General features: G+C 42.5%; 1 protein-coding gene across 2 annotated transcripts in view; it reads right to left on the reverse strand.

The window, feature by feature from the left end:
* The window catches only part of susd6 (sushi domain containing 6), a 34,621-nt gene extending 16,674 nt beyond the window's left edge, over positions 1-17,947 (reverse strand). For both annotated transcript variants that reach the window (XM_062437315.1, XM_062437314.1), the window contains exons 1-2: positions 17,760-17,947; positions 8,314-8,490 (exon numbers count right to left, since the gene is read on the reverse strand). In XM_062437315.1, coding sequence (XP_062293299.1) covers positions 8,314-8,449 — 136 coding nt within the window. In that variant the 5' untranslated portion in view covers positions 8,450-8,490; positions 17,760-17,947. The remainder of the gene's footprint in view (positions 1-8,313; positions 8,491-17,759) is intronic.
* Between the last annotated feature and the right edge of the window lie 1,067 nt (positions 17,948-19,014).

Here is a 19,014-nt window from a genome sequence, read left to right on the forward strand (position 1 = left end):
CACCATGTCAAGACAAGTTGGAAAAAAAACTTCAAGTCTTCCTATCTGTGCTTTTAAGCTATGAGCATTTTCTTTAAAGGAAATTCACTGCTGAGCAACACTGAATTCAAACTGGTATATAAAGTGTATTGGAAATGAACCATTTCTTACAACACAATAAGAGAAGCTTAAATGTACTTTTCTGGTAAATAAATTTCACTTCAGATAAAAAAAAACAAAAAACAAACTAGATAGGGAAATGAGCTAACAGGAGGAACTCCAGTGAGAGTTCCCAACAATGACGCCTGTTTACCATCACGAAGAAGATACAAAGTACAGTTTATATTGCTGTCTGGAGCGCAGTAAACAGCTTGTGAATGCAAACACAGATATGAGACTCTGTCATCATCCAGAGCCTGGATGGGCCTGCAGCCAGGGCAGACACAGGCAAACCTCAGCCGACTTGTAGCTTTGGGAGCAATTTGGCGAGTGAGGAAAGGTCATCACGATGAACAATAAACAATACAGTAACTGACTTACACATGCTGACTTTTATGTGTTTTATTATGGCAACTTAGATGATGTGAAGCCTCAGGTCATCAAGTTATTTTAAAGCCGGTGAAGTGAGTTGTAAGTAATCTAATTTGTCACTCAGGTCTAAAATAAGTTACAATGACTTTAGCCTACACATCTCAGCTTACACACAACGCTGGGCGATTAGAACAAACTGTTAATTATAGTCCTGTATTCATTAATCAGTCGTTTATCATTGTGTGTCATTATAAGTCAATGAATAACACCAAATATATGCTGGTTGCAGCTTTACAACTGTCATGATTTAGTCACATTTCTCCATTTTCTTATCATAAATGTATTGCTGGAGCTTCGTGGCTCAGACTGAGTGGGCAGACATCTTTGGACTTTGAAAGCTTACGGCGGCCATTTGTCATTATTCTTAAACTGGATTTAAATTAAATTTAAAGTGTTCAGATTCATTTATGAAAGTATCAAACTCTACAAATAGATATGGAAATTAATAGAGACAGCATCTCATAAATCCTAACACAATTATCCAAATGGACTCGAGTGTGGCCGATCACAAAGACCGCCGCCATCGGCTGCTGTTCGTAACAGGGAACTGTTTACAGATGATGTAATAAGGACAGAGGGCATTAGAGTGGAGCTAAGCCAACTGGCCACTAAACATCTCAACGCTCCATTAATGAACTGGTTACAGTATGATGAGTATGAGAGCCTACAGCGCAAAAGAATACCAGGAAATAATGAGAAACAGATCTCGGAAAGATTAAGCACTAATACTAAGACAAGGCATTAGACGTTAGCATGCACTCAGGTGAGAAATCAACTTAAGCTTGTGATTAAGAGGATGGGGTAGACACTAAGGAGGCCGTGAAAAGAAGGCCGAAGCTCAAGCCTGCGACACGGAAGCTGTGTACAATACTAAATTATCTTTGAGGGTTAGGGTTAGGCTTTTAATCCCTAACAGCTCCGTGGACTCTCTTCTGAATGCGATTCTGTGCTCCCACTTCTCTCTGGAGAGTGATCAGCAAAGTAAAGTGTTGTGAATTGCCGTTTGTCATCTCCTCTCTTCCTCCCCTTTTTTTTTTTGGGGCAATCGTTATCAAACATGTAATGAGGCAGAAATGGCAGGAGAAACACAGAGATGATGGAGCGTTTTCTGCTGAAATGCAATCAGTTAAAGAGAAACAGCTGTATGCCTCCTCCTCCTCCTACCCTGACAACGAGCAACACAAACGCGGCAGGATAGCACATGTAGAGCCCAGCCCTTCCCCTCGGCTCAAAGTCAGCCAGTCTGTCGGATAAGTGGTTTACTTTATGTGCTGCCTGACTGGTTGTGTCTGAGTAGCCCTCTGTGCACTTCTAGATAGGTTTCTTTAAACAAGTAGGCACTGTTTTTGAGAGAAAGCCCACTTTTTAATAGTGTTATTGTACGCAGCTGTCACGACTTTAGCAGCTTCTGTATTATCTGAGAATATTTTGTGGTTTTAAAGTAGTAATTGCTGCTTTAAAACACCACTTAATGCAAGCCAAACAATTACTGCTGCTGCTTCTCAGTAAGAGTCTCTAATAAAACCACTAGAGGGCTTTATTGTGAAGCGGTGACAGGAAGTGTGGCTTTATTTGTAAAAGACTGCCATCTCCTTGGTCTATACATCAAGATTATGATTTTTTTCTGAGCTTTTTGTCACATCAAAATATTCCCCCAAGCTTTTTCTTGTCATCCAGGTAGCACTTTTTTACCCCCGTCATAAAGAAAACCATTCATGCTATGCCCACGTCACAGGCTCTGGTCGTGTTTTTCTCAGTCTGGCTCAGTGTGTGTTGGCAAATCCAGCATATGTAGGATGCTCGGTGTGTTATGTGTAAGCTGATGAACTTGTTCGAACAGGATGTTGCTGTTGACTAACGGTGTGATGAAAAAAGGGAGAGAAAAAAAACAAAACAGCCAACACAGTTTCAGTGGGCTTGAGGAACACACATCAAAAGGAGGTGAGAGAACGAGAGAGAGAGAGTAAAAAAAAGAAAGAAAGATTCATAGGAAAATATACTTTGGCGTGATTTGGAGGAGACAGCTTGACATAAAACGCAACAAAAGAAAGCTAGAAAGTACAAAGATGGTTAAAAAAAACAGAAAGAAAAAAAAGAGGAAGCAAATAATGAAATCAAAATAAAATAAAATAAAAGAACTAAAAGAAAAGAACATAGGCAAAAGCATCAGAAGACAGGAGAAACTGAGGGGGGGATATATTTAGCAGCTCATTAGTCAGAAATGTCCTCTACTCAGCAGGCTGGTCCCTCAGATGAGGCCCTTTGGAAATCATTATGACTGCCTGCTGCTTCAGACAACCACACACATTTCACTGAAAAACAATTTGCACACTTGCCTCTCAGCTCCTCATACTTAATGTAGCTTCTAAATAATCCTTCAATTCTGGAGAGATGCCCGAAAACACAAAGATTGGGTGTTTCTCAATAATAGCTGCATACGTTTCGATAATAAATCTGCTGAGTCATCGTGTAAAATAACTAATAAGAGCCTGATTATAAATGCTGCTCTGTGTACTCGTCATAATTAGTATGGTATCAGATTTGACCATTGCTGTGCCTTATCATTCATTAACCTGTACTATGCAGCACCTGCCATGATTTGATATCACAGACATGGCAGCGCTGTGTAGCTTTAACAGTAACCCTAAAACATCTGGGCTCTTCAGTAAGTACTGGAACAGTCTGGTCCGCTGTTTAAAGTGAATGAAATGGGTGTTGTGTTGCGTCGCCCTGTCCGCACTGCAGTGTCTGTTTCCATGGACAATTTTCCTTTTTGTCTGGCCAAGCGTTTAAAGTTTCCCTTTAGGGCTTGATTGGGTGGGAGAGCTGTTTAAATGACACAGAGGGGGTGAGAGAAAAGAGAGAGAGAAAGAGAGAGTGTGATGGCTCTAGTGATAAACACACAGGTAATGAAAGAGAGAAAAGGCTGATAGATTCAACCAGACTGCTGCTAATGGTCTCTGGTGTCACCTGGCTAATGGCTGGAGCCTTAAAAAGAAAAGGAGACGGACAGAGAGAGAAAGAGAGAGAGAGAAAAAGACATCATAGAATAAAAAAGGGGGGGGGGGGGCTGTGTTCAATACGCTCACTCTCACACTCTCTTACATACATGAACAGAGTGAGTTAGAAGTCTTAATTGCAGGCTGGTGATCTAGTGGAGCTGCAGTTTGCTGTGGTTTGGTCTGGTGTGGTGCTGTGGTTTGGTCTGTATCTTCCATCTATCCCCCCCCCCCCCCCCCCCCCCCCCCACCCCCCCCCCACACACACACACACACCCACCCCTTCACCCCCACCCCACTAAAAGCCCTCTTTGTTCTCACATTTCAGAAAGGAGCCAGTAGCCAATGTGTTTCTTTACTCTTGCCTGCTTGCAAACTGCCTGGCTAACAGGACTTTAGGGGACTATTCTGAACAGTTACCCCCTCTTCCTCAACTCCTACCCACCCCCATCCCCACCCCCCCAGCTCAGACTGCAGTGTTTGTAAACCCGGCCGATGTCCCAAACTTTCTATGAGGGCAGGAAAGCAACAGTGTGCAAGCAGACTGACACACTGTGACTTTTTACACACACACACACACACACACACACACACACACACACACACACACACACACACACACACACACACACACACACACACACACACACACACACACACACACACACACACACACACACACACACACACACACACACACACACACACACACACACACACACACACACACACAGAGAGACAGAGTTTTGTTTGGCTACAGAAAGCAACAAGTTTCAAAGACCACAGCGAGAGAAGTAGGGCATGGCTCATTCAGATATTTTCCTCTGTGGTCAGAGCAGTGACGCTATGCTAGCCACTGGAGTATAGTCTGTTATTAAAGAGAAAAAGGGGGAGTCTGCGTTGTGTCTTTTTTTTTTTCTTTGGGCAACTTGACTTTTCAGAGAACATCCCCGTATCCTGGTAACCTGGTCCTACACACTTAATGCGAGAGTGGCTAAAAACTAAAAAGGATGGGTCAGGGCAATGACCCCACATCAGGCCCAGACACAAAAAAAACAACAACGTGTTTAACTCAAGCCAAGAATGGGCAGCGATCGATTGTCAAAAACAAACACAAACCTCAGAGGAAATTAGAAAGGCGGCTCTCTCCTCCTTCTCTTGCACTCTTCTCTGCTCTTTTCTTCACCCTGTGACTCCACCTTTCTTTCAGGCCCGAGGAAAAGCCATTTCCCGTTCTCACACATGAACATACATAAACATCACCAGCACACAGAGCTCACAGCAGGCTTGTTTGTGGGGAGACTTCTGCTCCTCGCTGGCATTGTGCTGCACAGCTTTGACTCAGCGCCAGAGGACAATGGGGTTTTAGAGGGTTTCTGGTTTATCTGTTTAACCGGACCCACAAGGATGGCCGGAGTGTCTGTGCCTCCTGACACATAACACTGTTAGAGCAGCGCGATCATGTGAATGGACCCTTTGGCACAAGAAATTCCCATCTTTATTCTTTCAGCTCTGACTCACTGTCTAGGCCCACTTCCTCTGAACCAAACCACAAAGGCTCACTGTAAGGAATTGACACCATATTAGGAACTAAGCTCTGTGCAGCCAACATTAGTGGGATGTCAGATCGACTCAGAAAAAGACTTGAAACAAGCGATATTTGCACTGTGCCCCAAATCCTCCAGACTGACGCCATTTATCCTTTGCATACACAAAAACCAACAAGCTGCTTTGTTGCTGTGTTTGTTTACTGGCACCCTGCTTGAAAGCAGAGAATATTTTGTTTAGCATGTTGCTAGTTTTTGGAAGAATGTCTCGAACACAAATGTCATCTACACGGTAATCACAAACACAAATTGGAGGGATGCGTTTACATTTGCTTAGCAGATCCTGCTGCTGATAATCTTGTTTACAGCCAACAGCTGAAAGAAGACACGACTCGGTCCGTGATTGGTTGAAATCTAAAAATACCTCGACTACAAAAGGCTTTGTCACTACTTCCTAACGGAGCATTTACACAGAAATGTTGTGTTGACCTTTCCCTGAAAAACCTGACCAATGCATCAAGCTTTTCCTTTCTTTGTTAAGGGAACCAAAATTGGAAGAATAGGGTACTTCAACGCTTACTGTCCGTTATCCTAACAATCCATTTAATTTTCTATCACTTGAAAGCAGAAGTTCCTAAAAGATTAACACCTACAAAAGACCAAGTGACACATAAGCCTCCAAAGACCCAAAAACGGAAGTTTGATTCTGTACTGCACAGTCTGTAATTCTCTGGTGTTTAGAGCTTTTGTTATTGTATGCAAATGCTGTTCAGTATTTTTAGTATCCATTTCTATTCATACTGCACACTGTTATGAGTCTGAAATAAGACTGTCAGCAGTGATGAAATTTCATATTCATGAACATTTTCCAGAGCAATCTCCATCCCTGGAACATGTCAAGGTATTCCCTATGTGAATTATGTCTAGTGAGCAGGAGAGCGAGGGGCCAGCGAACAGAGGATCTCATACGATGATGACTTTTAAGCTTTTAAAAAAGGGGCCTTTATATTAATGTGTCTAAATGTAGATTAAATTTCACACTTGTATAATTTTCATAACATTAAAATTCTTCTTTTGTCAACCAGTTATCATTTCATTCCTCAACCTTAGTTTCTTTTAAAATCTGAATTAATATTTAAAGTTCATACAACAGTGCTTGAATTGAAAAATGCCCCCAAACCAGTCTGAAGACAGAAGAAAAATCCTCCTCATTCATCTTTAACAGATACTTGAAATTCGCCTTGAAACCTGTACTTAAACTACTGTAATCTCTGCTGCCATGAATATTTTAGCTTCTATTTATTTAACGTAAGGGCAAATATCACACGCTATACACCACTCTGCACACAGAGGCAGAACTCTTGAACTATGAGTCAGCATGACGACTTCTTTGTGTTCTATGAGGAAGTAATTATGCTAGAAAATACACTGCTATGACAGCACCTGAAAATAATCTGTGTATTACTGTCAGTTCACCCAAAACACCACTGAGAGTTTCCAATAATTCACTGTAAAACACCTTCATTAAAAGATAAAGTAATGCAGGTGTTGATGTGAAACAAATTGTGCTTATATTGTGTTTTTGATCAGCTAATTCAAACAGTAGATTGAGCCCCCGGACTTACAGTACACCGCACTCACTGTCGTTAAACAAGCCAGTTGAAAATACTCCTGGTGGTGAAGTCAAGAGAACTCACTGTCCTTTTCCATCGCTTGACTGGCAGTCTTAAAGGGGCAGGTGCATCATGGGTAGTGAAAGAGGAATTCTTGCTTGCACGTTTGTCCAGATGTAATAAAGCAACTGTCAGCAACACGGGTCGATACGGGGTCTTTTTTTTTTTAATATGCTGACTCGCTAAATGTTTGGGCACGAGCCGTAACGTCCACAAATTGTCACAATGTGAGCAAACGGAGAGACGGGACTGCACAAGTACACGCACACGCACACACACACACACACTATGCAGCGCACGTGGGCTGGGGATTTGAGGACACATTTTCCTTGGCATTGGTAGGCAGTGTGTGTGTGTGTGAGCGTGCTGGATGCAGAACGTGAACGTGATACCGGCCCCTCTGGGCTCTACATGAATCATGTATGTTACATAAGATGAGAAAGAGAGAGAGAGGAGATACACTTGGGATCAGCAGTGCCGCCCACCCCCCTAACCCCCCATCCTTCCTCACCCATCATCCATCTCTTTCTCCTCCTTCTGTTACCAGGTTTTTTTCCCCCACACACCCATGAACACATTTATTTATTTAAGGGCATTAGAGAAAGAAAATCAATTAACGCCTCAAAAACATCCTGGAGCCTTAAAAACCACACCTCACACACATTTACACACACACACACACACAGTCTGCCTGCACTCTGTGGCAAGGACATCTGGCACATTTCACAAGCTGGCTATGTGGGGGGAGTGTGTGTGTGTGTGTGGGCAGTGCATGTGTGTAGGTAGTGTGTGTGTGTGTGTGTGTGTGTGTGTGTGTGTGTGTGTGTGTGTGTGTGTGTGTTGGGGGAGGGGACTGGAACATTGGAGGGTTGAAGTGAAAGGAAAGCTGGCACAAGCGAAAGGGTTCAGCGAGTACGCAGCATCAACATTGTAATTCTTTTTTAAGAAACAAAAGGACACAAGCTCTCAGTAGTGCTTATTAAATACCCATTACTTGTGTTAAACTTCCAAGTGTGAACCAAATCTGCCTTCCTTTCACTACACATAGTTCAATCTGAAAATCCTAATACTAATGTAAAGCTGAAAGACTAAACCTGATCTGAGGGTTGGTGTGGCGTTTAAAAAAACAACAACAAAACTGACTAGCCGTGCTAAAAGCTCTCAGAGGACACTAAATGTCATAGCTGATTAAAACCTTATGACAGCAATGTGACCGCAGACAACTTCATCTCTCTGTTTTCGCTCGATAATGGAGGAAAACTGTTGTGATTCATTAAAGGCGGTGAATGGATACGCGGAGTGGGTGGGATTGAGCTCTCTGGCTGCCGCTTGGAGGCAGAGCGACCTGACCGGCCCAAGGGTAAAGGAAGCCAATTTAATCTAACTGACCTGCAAGACGAAGGGAAAATAACCTCGATCAACTCACTAGAGACGGGGGGCGAAGATGGCGCTTTAGTCAATGTGTATCATGTGGGAGGAGAGACAGTGTGTGTGTGTGTGTGAGTGTGTTTGTGTGCGTCTTACCTGAAGCGTGACCATGAGGGAGCAGGGTGAAGAGGAGGAGAAGCGCAGAGGCAGCCAGCCTGTGGGCTAGAGAGGAGGAGGAAGAGGAGGAGGAGGAAAGGGCTCTCGTCTGAAACGCTACCATTCCATCGCACATCTTTTCCTCCGGCGACCAGCAAGAGTCCTCTACGGCTTAACCTGTCCAGGAGGATGGGATAGAGAGGGGAGGGGGAGGAGAAGGCAGATTACTATCAACATTCAACGAGGATTACGTAACGAAAAGCAACAGAGAGAGAGAGAGAGAAAGAGAGAGAGAGAGAGAGAGAGAGAGAGAGAGGGAGAGAGAGAGAGAGAGAGAGAGAGAGAGACAGAGCTGTGAAGACTGACATGAAAAAGGCCTTCTCTGCACGTCATTGAGTGGCAGTTTGGTTTACTGACAATAATAATAACAACTGTGTGAATGACTCTGTGTGTATTTCCTTTTCACATGCTTTGGTTCCTCAAACAGCATCCTGCTATTTAAACCACCCTTAAATACCCCACGGGCAGACAGAAACAATTTCCAGCTCTCTTCACTGAAAAACCACTAGTGGCGGCAGCAGCAGCGGCAGCAGCAGGAGAGTTACTCTGATCTCCCCTCGATCCCCACTCTTGGCTCCACCACAAGATCTAACTAAATAAACCAGCCATTACACTCGGCTGTAGATGATGTAACACGGAAACAAATCCCTGCTGCTGATAAGGTAGCGGCATTAGGAGGAGAGAGGCTAAAAATGTTTGTGTGATACAGAGAGAGAGATAGAGAGTCAGTGCAAAACAAGAGAAACAATCCTGCTGCATTTTAATTGAAGGAACATAATGTATTAAGTTAAGTTTCAGTTTATGACTCAGACTGTTCCCATCTGGCCTAACAGACTTCACATATTTATTTAGGTTATTTAGTATAGGTTCAATATTACTTGGTGCATTTATAAATGCACATTTACAAAAACTTGCAGCATGAAGTCCTTAAAATATAGTTATGAAAAACAGATGCTGTGCTGCCATCTGCTCAGCTGTGATGTTATGCTGCCTTATGTTGCAGACTACTATTAGCAATAGAGTTTGATGGAGAAACTATGTTAAGATAACTGCACAAAGCGCTAGTTTCTTTAACATAACACTTTTATTAATCACATAGATGTGAAGTAGCTCTCAGTATCAGCCAATAATACCTGTCTCCTAAGCTTGTTTTATTCTTTGCACGGATTACAAACCACAAACAATGTGGTAGTGTAAGTGCTAGCAGTGCTGTAAATATCTGCACAACATCTCTCAACTTAAATGTAAAATTAGATGCAGCTGGATGACAGCAGAGTAGCAGAAAGCTGATTAAGTGTTGCTGTAAGACACCTTTAAAAAGAAGCAGAGTGCGACGAGTACGGTCGTACGCACACAGACAATAACGCCACTAATCTCCCTCTGTGATACCACCTTAACTAACCTCCTAAAAGTATTTATTGGTTGATACAACAAGACATATACCATCATTACATAAATGAGATGTTGGTGTGTATACTCTTTTTGCTATGTTGCTACAGAGAGATTGGGATAAAGTAGCAGTGTCTGCGTTTTGCTGGAAAATAGCTGGCTGGCAGGCATCATACCGTCAAGAGAGAGAGAGAGAGGGGAAAGAGAGAGGAGAGAGAGGGGGGAAAGAGAGAGGAGAGAGAGGGCCCATTACAGTAACACAAGGCTGCTGAGCTAATGGCTACAGTAATGGCATGGCTGCAATTAGAGAGCTGTGAATTTGATTGCAGATCTGCGCGGTCACTGGCACTGCCACAGACTACCCGGAGCTACTGCGACGGGGGAATTAACTGTAAACACACACATGCACACTCATGGTTGGGTGACGGTGTATATATACACTCCATGTCGTTGGAAAGGCAAACACACCTACAGTGAGTGTGTTTGTGACACCAACATATATAGATATTGAAAACATAAATCACAAGAAAGAAAATAAAGAAAACAACCTCTGAACGTGTATTAAGCGTCTAATTACTCATAATAGAACAAAAGCAGTATAACCAAAAGCAGGGTATACGCACACAATGACATTTATGCTGAAATCAATTCCAACATGTGCCTCCACACTGGGCTAAATTTTAAATGATTGAAGATCAAGGCAGAAAAATTTCATATTGACTATTAACAGCAGGGCCCCCTACTGCCCTCCATCTTTCTGATGTCTCCGTGGCTCTGATGGGGGAGGCATACCTGCAAGCGGTGCAGCCCAGTGGGAGAGGGTGACGTAAGCTGGTCTTGGCAGGACAGTTTGTGTACTTCGTTGAGCCAAAGTGCAGACAGTCATAAACACATGCGGGAGGAACCTGTGCCAGCCATCTGATCCATAGACACTTTCTCATTTGTCCGTGTTGGGATCAGAGCGCCACCGCCGCTCAGCCCCAGGTTACAGATAGCCTCCTGTGTAACCTCATGTGCCAGACGAGCATCTTCGCAATATCAAGGACAAACAAAAGTCAAACGCAGGACATAAAAAAAACCAAAAGTGTTTACTTGTTAGGCACTTGTTGGGATGTAAATAACCACTTTGGATGGCATTTATAATGCAGGACTGACCTCACCAGAGTGCTGAGGGCAGAGTATTGACCGGCTAATACGTTTGCAAAGTGTAAACTTAAGCAGAATTAGCTTAATTGCTTTCACACAGAAGTTCGGAGAAAAGGAGAAAGTCATTAACTCTGTGCTAAAGGTATCCTACAAAATATGGCATTCCAATTATGTAGAACAAGATAGCTCGGAGCCTTTAAGACATTTTTTGCAGATCTTTTTCTTTTTTTTTTTAATACGTTGACTCTGTGTTCAGGCATTTAATTCATTAATATCACAGCAGGCAGTTTGACAGTGGTGGTGCAGGAATACTTTATGGTTGGATGTCAACTTTTCTAACTTGCAACTGTGTGCGTTTCCTGTCAGATACACAGGCAAAGTAGTTGAGCTTGATGCGTCACATTAAAGAATGTGGTGCTATTTTAAACTTTGAGAGTTTAGTCTCTGCTTCCTGGAACATCGTTCTTGAAACACACCACATAAACAAACAAACTTCATGCCTGCAGCCGAGTGGATAGCCGGTAATATTAGCTAGACATGGCTGTATGTACAGTCAAACAGCACATTTAAATAGTTATTAGTCATTACTCCAGTATGACTGCTCTCAATTATATTAGTGTCACTGGAGTGGTTGAGCTGACAGATAATGATCTCTTCAAACTGAAGAGAGGGGACCTACTCAACAGATTTAATAAAAACATGTCAAGTCATGAAACACGTCAGCTCCCACAAGCAGATGTTGCAAGGAGGGGAAACACTACCTTACTTTATACAAGAGAACAAGACTACTTCCTTGTTTCATACTGAATTAAGCACTGTCTATCTGGGATGGAGCTGCCACAGTTGCTGCATTAACTGCTGTAACGCAATCACGTCACGCCCACTGCAGACTCAAGCTGATCAGCACTTCAACGCTGAGTGAGCAGCTCAACTGATGGGACATTAGTTATTCTCTCAGGCTTGACATAAAGAATGATGACTATAGAGGCTATAAAGAATAGACTACAGCAATAAATGCATTTGAAATTTTTAATGTTTGTTCCGAATATAAGACAGTTGTTTTTCAATGCATTATGGGTTGTTTTAAGCCTTAAAGGGATAGTTTGGGTTTTTTGACATGAAGTTGTATGACATCCTCACCATCAGTGTTGTGCATCAGCAGTGATTTTTCCCCCACAGCGTCCTGTGAGCAGAGTTCTGGCCCGCTTTTGGTGTTGAAGAAAGTAGTTCCGGCTAGTATTACTCGTTCAAAAGAGTAATACATTTGCATCACTAATTTGCATCGTTGTCCATAAAAAAGTCAGACCTCACAATCACCTGGCACTTTTTTCCCTCCCTTCATATCACTGCGCAATAAATGCCGACGGAGGTGGAGAGCTACTGCTGCCACGAATGGGAACTTGTCATGCCACAGATGCAAGATCTCTCAATTGATGAGGAGGCCAGCGTACCAGCTTCTGTTTGCATAATCGCAAATCTTTTTGCATATTTTCTTGTCTAATAATATATTTAACTCTCTCTATTTCTCACGTTAGTGCTCTCACGTATCCGAGCATGTAAACACTGTGAAACAGCTGATGGAAAGGTGCGCAGCTGTCAACAGGCGGCAGCGCGCAGTGATACGTAGGGAGGGAAAATAGTGCCAGGTGATTGTGAGGTCTGACTTTTTTTTTTACGGACAACGATTTTGTGATGCAAATGTATTACTCTTTTTAACGCATATTGTTTTTTGAAGCAAAATGCTTTATCTTTGACCCCAGAAACGGAACTACTTTCTTCTTCACCAAAAGCGGGCCAGAACTCCGCTCACAGGACGCAGTGGGGTAAAAGCCACTGCTGATGTACGACACTGACGGTGAGGATGTCATACAACTTCATGTCAAAAAACCTGAACTATCCCTTTAATGTTGCTAGGCTAGTCAGTGTCTTACAAGTCTGTTAGAGTCAGTGAGCTTTAAAAGTGTTCCTCCAGGAGTTTCTGAAGGCTTGCGTAACGTGTTTATATGTAGGTTATTGTGACAGTTTGAATGGCTTTGCTTATTTGTGAAGAAAAACAATCTATAGAGTAGCAGCTCTGGTGTGAGACTTTTAATAATTCAGAAGAGGGCATGAAGAGGCAGAGGCAAAACTAGCCGTCCAATGAAACTGGGTGTGACCGGTCCAGCTTATCACTATGTTAGTGGAGGAAGTACAGCATATAAAATCTGAAGCCTTGGTCCGTGTCAGACTTGAACAGGACAGTGGAGACTGGTATGCTTTTGAAGGAAATATGGGTTATACTAAACATAATTGCTTTCAAAAGTATTTGTGCTATTTGTCATGAGTTTACATCATATTTCAACCCACTGTAGTGTTGAAACTATTAGTCAACCACTTGATTAGTTGGTTGAAAGAAAATGAACTGTAATCAACTTTGAATCATTCAGGTAATTATTCAACATCCATTGGTTCTAGCTTCTCACACCATTTGCTTTCTTTTTTCTCCTAGTGTTGTATTAACCAATGGGTAGTGATAAAAAATAATCATTAGTTGCAGCCCGAGCCAAGTACAATAAGAAAGTTGACATTTTTATGGTATAAATATTTTGTTTAGCCCTCCTTGGGGGGGGAAACAAAACGTGCAACTCTCCACTTCAAACAGCAGTGAGACAACCAGCCAGCCAGCAGGCTGCTACTGCAGTTTTTCAGCTGCCCGGGGCTCCAGGAATGCAAAGGGATCCAAGGAGAGCAGCAGCACAGGCATGTGTCCGGGAACAGAGAGCACTCAGTGTGCCAAAGAAACAGCCGAGAGGAGATTTCCACCCGATAGGCCTCAATGCTACTGCTGCTGGTGGAGCCCGCCAGGGCCTGCGGAGGGAGCCCAGAGTTGGGGCTCTGCATGGCAGCACAGAAAGGACCCTTTGTTATGAAGTATTATGTAGTGTTAAGCCCCACAGTGCCTGAGCATCCTTCTGTACTGCCTCAAAGAAGGGGACAGAAACAGACTGAAGATGGAAAAGAGGAAAAAAAAGAGAGAGGAGAAGGAAAGAGTAGGAGTAGAAACAGTGTTGTATTTAATGTTGACATAGGTAAAGGGTACAGAAATCAAGGAATGGGACTGAAGCCAAACACGGTGCTTTTATCTTTACTCACAAGATGTTTTCTCTAAGCTCTGTTGTCAAACAGAAAAAAAACCTGAATGCTGGACTGGGAATCATAAAAATCTCATTGCAGTACACAATGTGTTTTAAAATAACAACCATTAAGGCTTCAAATTATGTACAGCACATTGTCAGTGATTCTCTGAAAGGCAGAGTGTGAAGAATGTGTAAAAACTAAACTAATCCGGCTCTAAACAATGGGGGTCAAATGAGTGGTTGCGGGACTTTAAAACAATTTACTGTTATCAGTTGTGAAATAAAAACATCTTGAAGTTTCCGGGCATAAAAAGGCAGAACTCAAACTGTCCAGGAACATAAGCTGTCTAGAAATATTTGACACAATTGAACACTTAAAATGAATAGCCTTTCACCTTTGTTCCTTGTAATTACTCTCTTAAGTCCAAATGTTTTACTGTAAACCCTTGAGTTTCAGACTGAGGTGTTTCCTCTTTACTTTGGAACCCAAGAGGTGTCCTTCTCACTTTCTAGCACCCAGGTTTAGCAGGTCCTGGGTCAATGTTGAGCGTGGCAGCAGGCACACAATCCCAGATTGGAATCACTTTTGGCAAAGAGAGATTGGTGAGTTAACGGCAGCATGATAAAACAATGTTATTATGTATTTCACTAATAACACCGACCAGGTCTTGGAGACGCTAAGGTAGATCAGAGACTGCTGCTACTCTTCCAACCAAGGGTGATGACGATGCACTTTCTGGCTCTTCCTCTAAGCTTGGCACTGAACATGGAGTCGTCAACTATGGGTCCAAGACATACCCCTGTTCACAGGGCAGTTTTGCTGGTTGAGAAGCTGCATAGCCCGACTGGCACCTGCTTCTCCGTGGTGGCAGCAACACTCCTGGAGGCTTCTGTGATGTTCAACAGGCTCTAGCACAGCTGGAAAACCTGGCTTTGGGGTTTTCCACCCTGGTCCACACATTCGGATGTATGGTGGGTCACTATGGCAACTCAATAGTTTGATCCATCCCCTCTTACTATTTGGGAGGGTGCAAGTTCATTATCGGTGAAAACTCTGGCACAGGTGTGGATGACAACATCATGAGACTTCATCAGATTCAATCCTAGGAGGAGAGAGATGTTTCAGAGCGATGGGAAGATTACAGTCGATTGTTTTGGATGCAATTTTTAAAAGGAGATGTTCAGTCCACATTTCACGTCCATTCCATCTCCATCTCCTGCATTTAGAAGGTGGTTTAAATCGATCACCTCCAACTGCGATACAGCTCCTCTGAGATTACTCCGCTGTCCACCACAGCCTGTGTTGGAATGCTGTTTACAGTCACAGGAATCTGTAGACTCTCACACTTGGTTTATGCAGCCAATCTGTAGACCCTGTGGTTGGTCATCTGGATTTAGTGTCCCTTCTGGCCACAGCTGCTGGCCTGGGTCTTTGTCAGCATGGTTACATGCAACTGTTGGGTCCTGCAACTTCCTGAAGTGTCCTGCTTCTCCACATTTAAAACATGGACAAGCTGCTTCAGGGTTTTGGTTTGGTGACTGGTTCTGCTTCCTCTGTAGCAGCATAGGATGTTGTGCCTTTGCTCTAGTTTGCTGGTGCTCTGCTTATGTAGACTGGAAATGTTCAAACTGCGGCTCTGGGTTCCTGACAATAGTCTGGGGTCAGTGCTGCAAACTGATCAGTTAGTCTGCACCATACGAGAGGTACAAATGTCTCCATCATCAACCCAAGCCATGCATTGTATTCTCACAGTTGGAAAGGTTTTGGAATTCCCACTTCTGACACCCGTTGTTGTGTTTGGACCTTTACTACTCTGCCTGTGTGTGTGTGTGTGTGTGTGTGTGTGTGTGAAAGTCACTTCACACAGCAAGGAATCTTCCATTTATGGATTTACTGACCAGGTGAGTGCAGAACATACAGCTGTACACATCAGTAAAGGTAGTTATCCTGTGTGTTCGGACGCAGAATGCCCAACTGGCAAGCACTGTCCATAAGATGAGCTTTAAGCACCATTTACCTGTAACTACCTAATGGTGGACACACAGACTCAGGCGAGGACACATCTGGTGGGGACATAATGCGAATTGGGCAGTGCTTGGTTTCGGGTTGTCAGTTTTCAAAATGGTGACTGGGTAACAAACTCTCATATTATAGCTAAACAGTACACCTAAATATGTTTCTGAAAACACTTGAGGGGAGAGGGGCAATGCAGTAACAGATTTTGGGTTCATTATAGTCTGGACAGATGCATTTGCATAGTTGAAGTTGAAGAGAACTGAAGTTAGAGTTGTAATTATGCAAATTCAAATATGGTGAGCGGCCTGTCCACTCGCCGTGCTGTATCCATCGTGCACTGGGCGGACAAATCTGCTGCACTCCATAGAAAATGAATAAGATCTGTCGACTTGACATGTGTCAACGGACACAGTGTGTCTCCACCACGTGTCAATCGATTGTTAAATAGTCAATAAGCCAGGATTGTCCGTTTTAGGATGATCCAGTAAATGAAACTTGGGACATCTGATGCAAAAATCACATTAAAATCCAATGTCACCATTAGTCAGGAATAGCTTGAAGAGTATAAGTGATGTGGCAAAATCAAACAAATTAGAAATGTATATTGTCCAATATATAGTATTAATCCCACATCCTTTCTCTAATGTCATCACACAGAAAGAGTAAGACTTAAACACAACATCAATGGGCACAGAACTGAACACCATAATTTGCTTAGATTTTATTAGTTCTGGACTTCATAGGCTGCTAAAAATGTATGCTTGACATGTATTCTCTGTTTTAATAACAGCTCACATTTGGATTGCTCTGCCCTTTGGTGTGGTGGTGTCACATCTTAACCTACCGAGCTAATAGGAAACAACTCCAACTTTAACTGGGGGGTGGAGCGAGAGAGTGGGAAATTACAGTGTTAGGAATATGTGAGCCCTCCAAAGTCAACAACACATCAATGCAACTGTTTCAAACGTGGTCCTCTGCCTTCATAGGAGCTCTAAAGCGGAGTCACACGCTTCGACACGTGCAACTGTACTGCGAGCTATTTAAACAAAGAGTGGTGGGCTGCCAGGGCTACACTCACACACACACACACACACAGAGCCGGACAAAAACAAAGACAACCCCGGCAAACCCCATTCTAACCGAGAAACACAGATACACATACATTTAACAGACGTTTGTATTCAGTTACTGTCATATTTAGACGCCATAATATATTTCGATACTATACGACAACGCCTTTAAACCGCACAATGTTGCTCCTATTATTGTTCACATGACCACATCGTAACAATACAGTAATGCTACAGCTGTGAACTGTTTTAAGACAGGACCGACTAGCCTCTCGAACCGGTTTCGAAGTATTATTATATCTCTAAAAACATACAGCAATATGTCCTCTGAAAAAAAACTTATATCCAACTGACTGCGTTATGCTTGACCTGTCAGAGAAACACACAAAAAAACACGACATATATCCAGAGATATTAGTCGCCGCTCACGGCTAGCTTTATTAATAACACACTTTGTTAGTTGACGAACAACTAATTATTCTCCTTGACAAGTAATGGAAATGCTGCCCTTGCGTGAAGACCGTTTTTCTTGTTTATTATTATGCGAGCGACAAAAACAGGCAGACGGAAGGGGAACGAGAGAGCAAGAGATCTCGTAGTGGCCTATCTGTGCTTAGCTTGCGGGGGGAAAAAAGAGACAAGACTCACCAATGTAAAGGTTACCAGCAGCGAGCCCTCCTCTCTCTGGTTCACTTTCGAGACATTAAAGGCTGTGTGAACGAAGACACCCAAAACCAGAATGTGGCAAAAAATAACACCAAAAAGAGAGTGTTTTCGTCGTCTATTCCCGTCAGTACGGCTCCGTCGGTCCTCGTCCTCGGCTCGCCTGCTCTTTATTTTAGGTGAGCGGAAACAGTCCACCAGCTGCCTAGCTCTCGCTCTCGCGCGGTCTCCATGGCTACCTCGTTAAAAAGGGCGGGGCCAAGCCCTCCAACGTCAACCAGCCAACCGCAAGGCTCAACTTAACATAAAAACATTGAATTTGGTTGGGGAGACAAAAGAACCGACAACAAAGAAAAATATGCCAAATTCAGAACAATTACAGCAACAACTGTGTAAAAAGATGGCAATATTGTATGTGTTCTGTGCATGTGCAGTGATAGAGAATTGCCTCAATAGATACAGTATGTACAGCTACATTTTAGCTGATTTCTGAATAACTGAAATGCTTTGTATAAATAGCGTCTAAAAAACATCATAAGTGACCTGTTGTTGGTGATTACCCTGGAGAGAAAAGAAACGTTTACCAGCACATGTTTGTGACTTTTCTAGAGTCACTGTCTTTATCCAGTGAAGCAAATAAATACTTTTTTTTTTTTTTTTTTTTTAACATTTTAGTAGTTATGACAAAAACACATGTATTTAAAGAATTTTGTCACCATACTCAGTTATCATTTAATATTGAAGGTGAAATATAAAGGTGAAAGAGGCATTCTGACAAATTCAAGAATCTGTTTTTGTGATTCAAGATTATTAATGATTAGTGACTGATCAAAGTACTAATATAAAATACAAATAAAACATCATAATAGACTGTGGGTATCTTAATGGACTTTTTTGTGTTTTATTCATGTTTGCATCTTGAGCTACAACGGTTGTCTTTATGACCATAGCAACTTCTTTTTTATCCAGTTATTCATATCACTTTAATTGTCTAGCTGTCCAGTGCTCTATTTAAAAAAATATGTCTTAGTGTCAAACATTTACCTTTGTCCCTCCAGATAGGGGATGATGGACTTTGTAAACACCAACGATGAGACAAGGGTTTTATTGTCCCATAAAATAATATGATGTATTTTATAAATATGTTAGATTGCTGGTAATGAACAACGAAGATCTTCAAGCACCTGTAGCTATGCTATTTGAATGGTTCACTGTAATAGTAACACCTCTATAATCTCTG

The sequence above is a fragment of the Scomber scombrus genome, chromosome 17, assembly GCF_963691925.1.
Source record: "Scomber scombrus chromosome 17, fScoSco1.1, whole genome shotgun sequence".
Taxonomy (NCBI): Eukaryota; Metazoa; Chordata; class Actinopteri; order Scombriformes; family Scombridae; genus Scomber; species Scomber scombrus.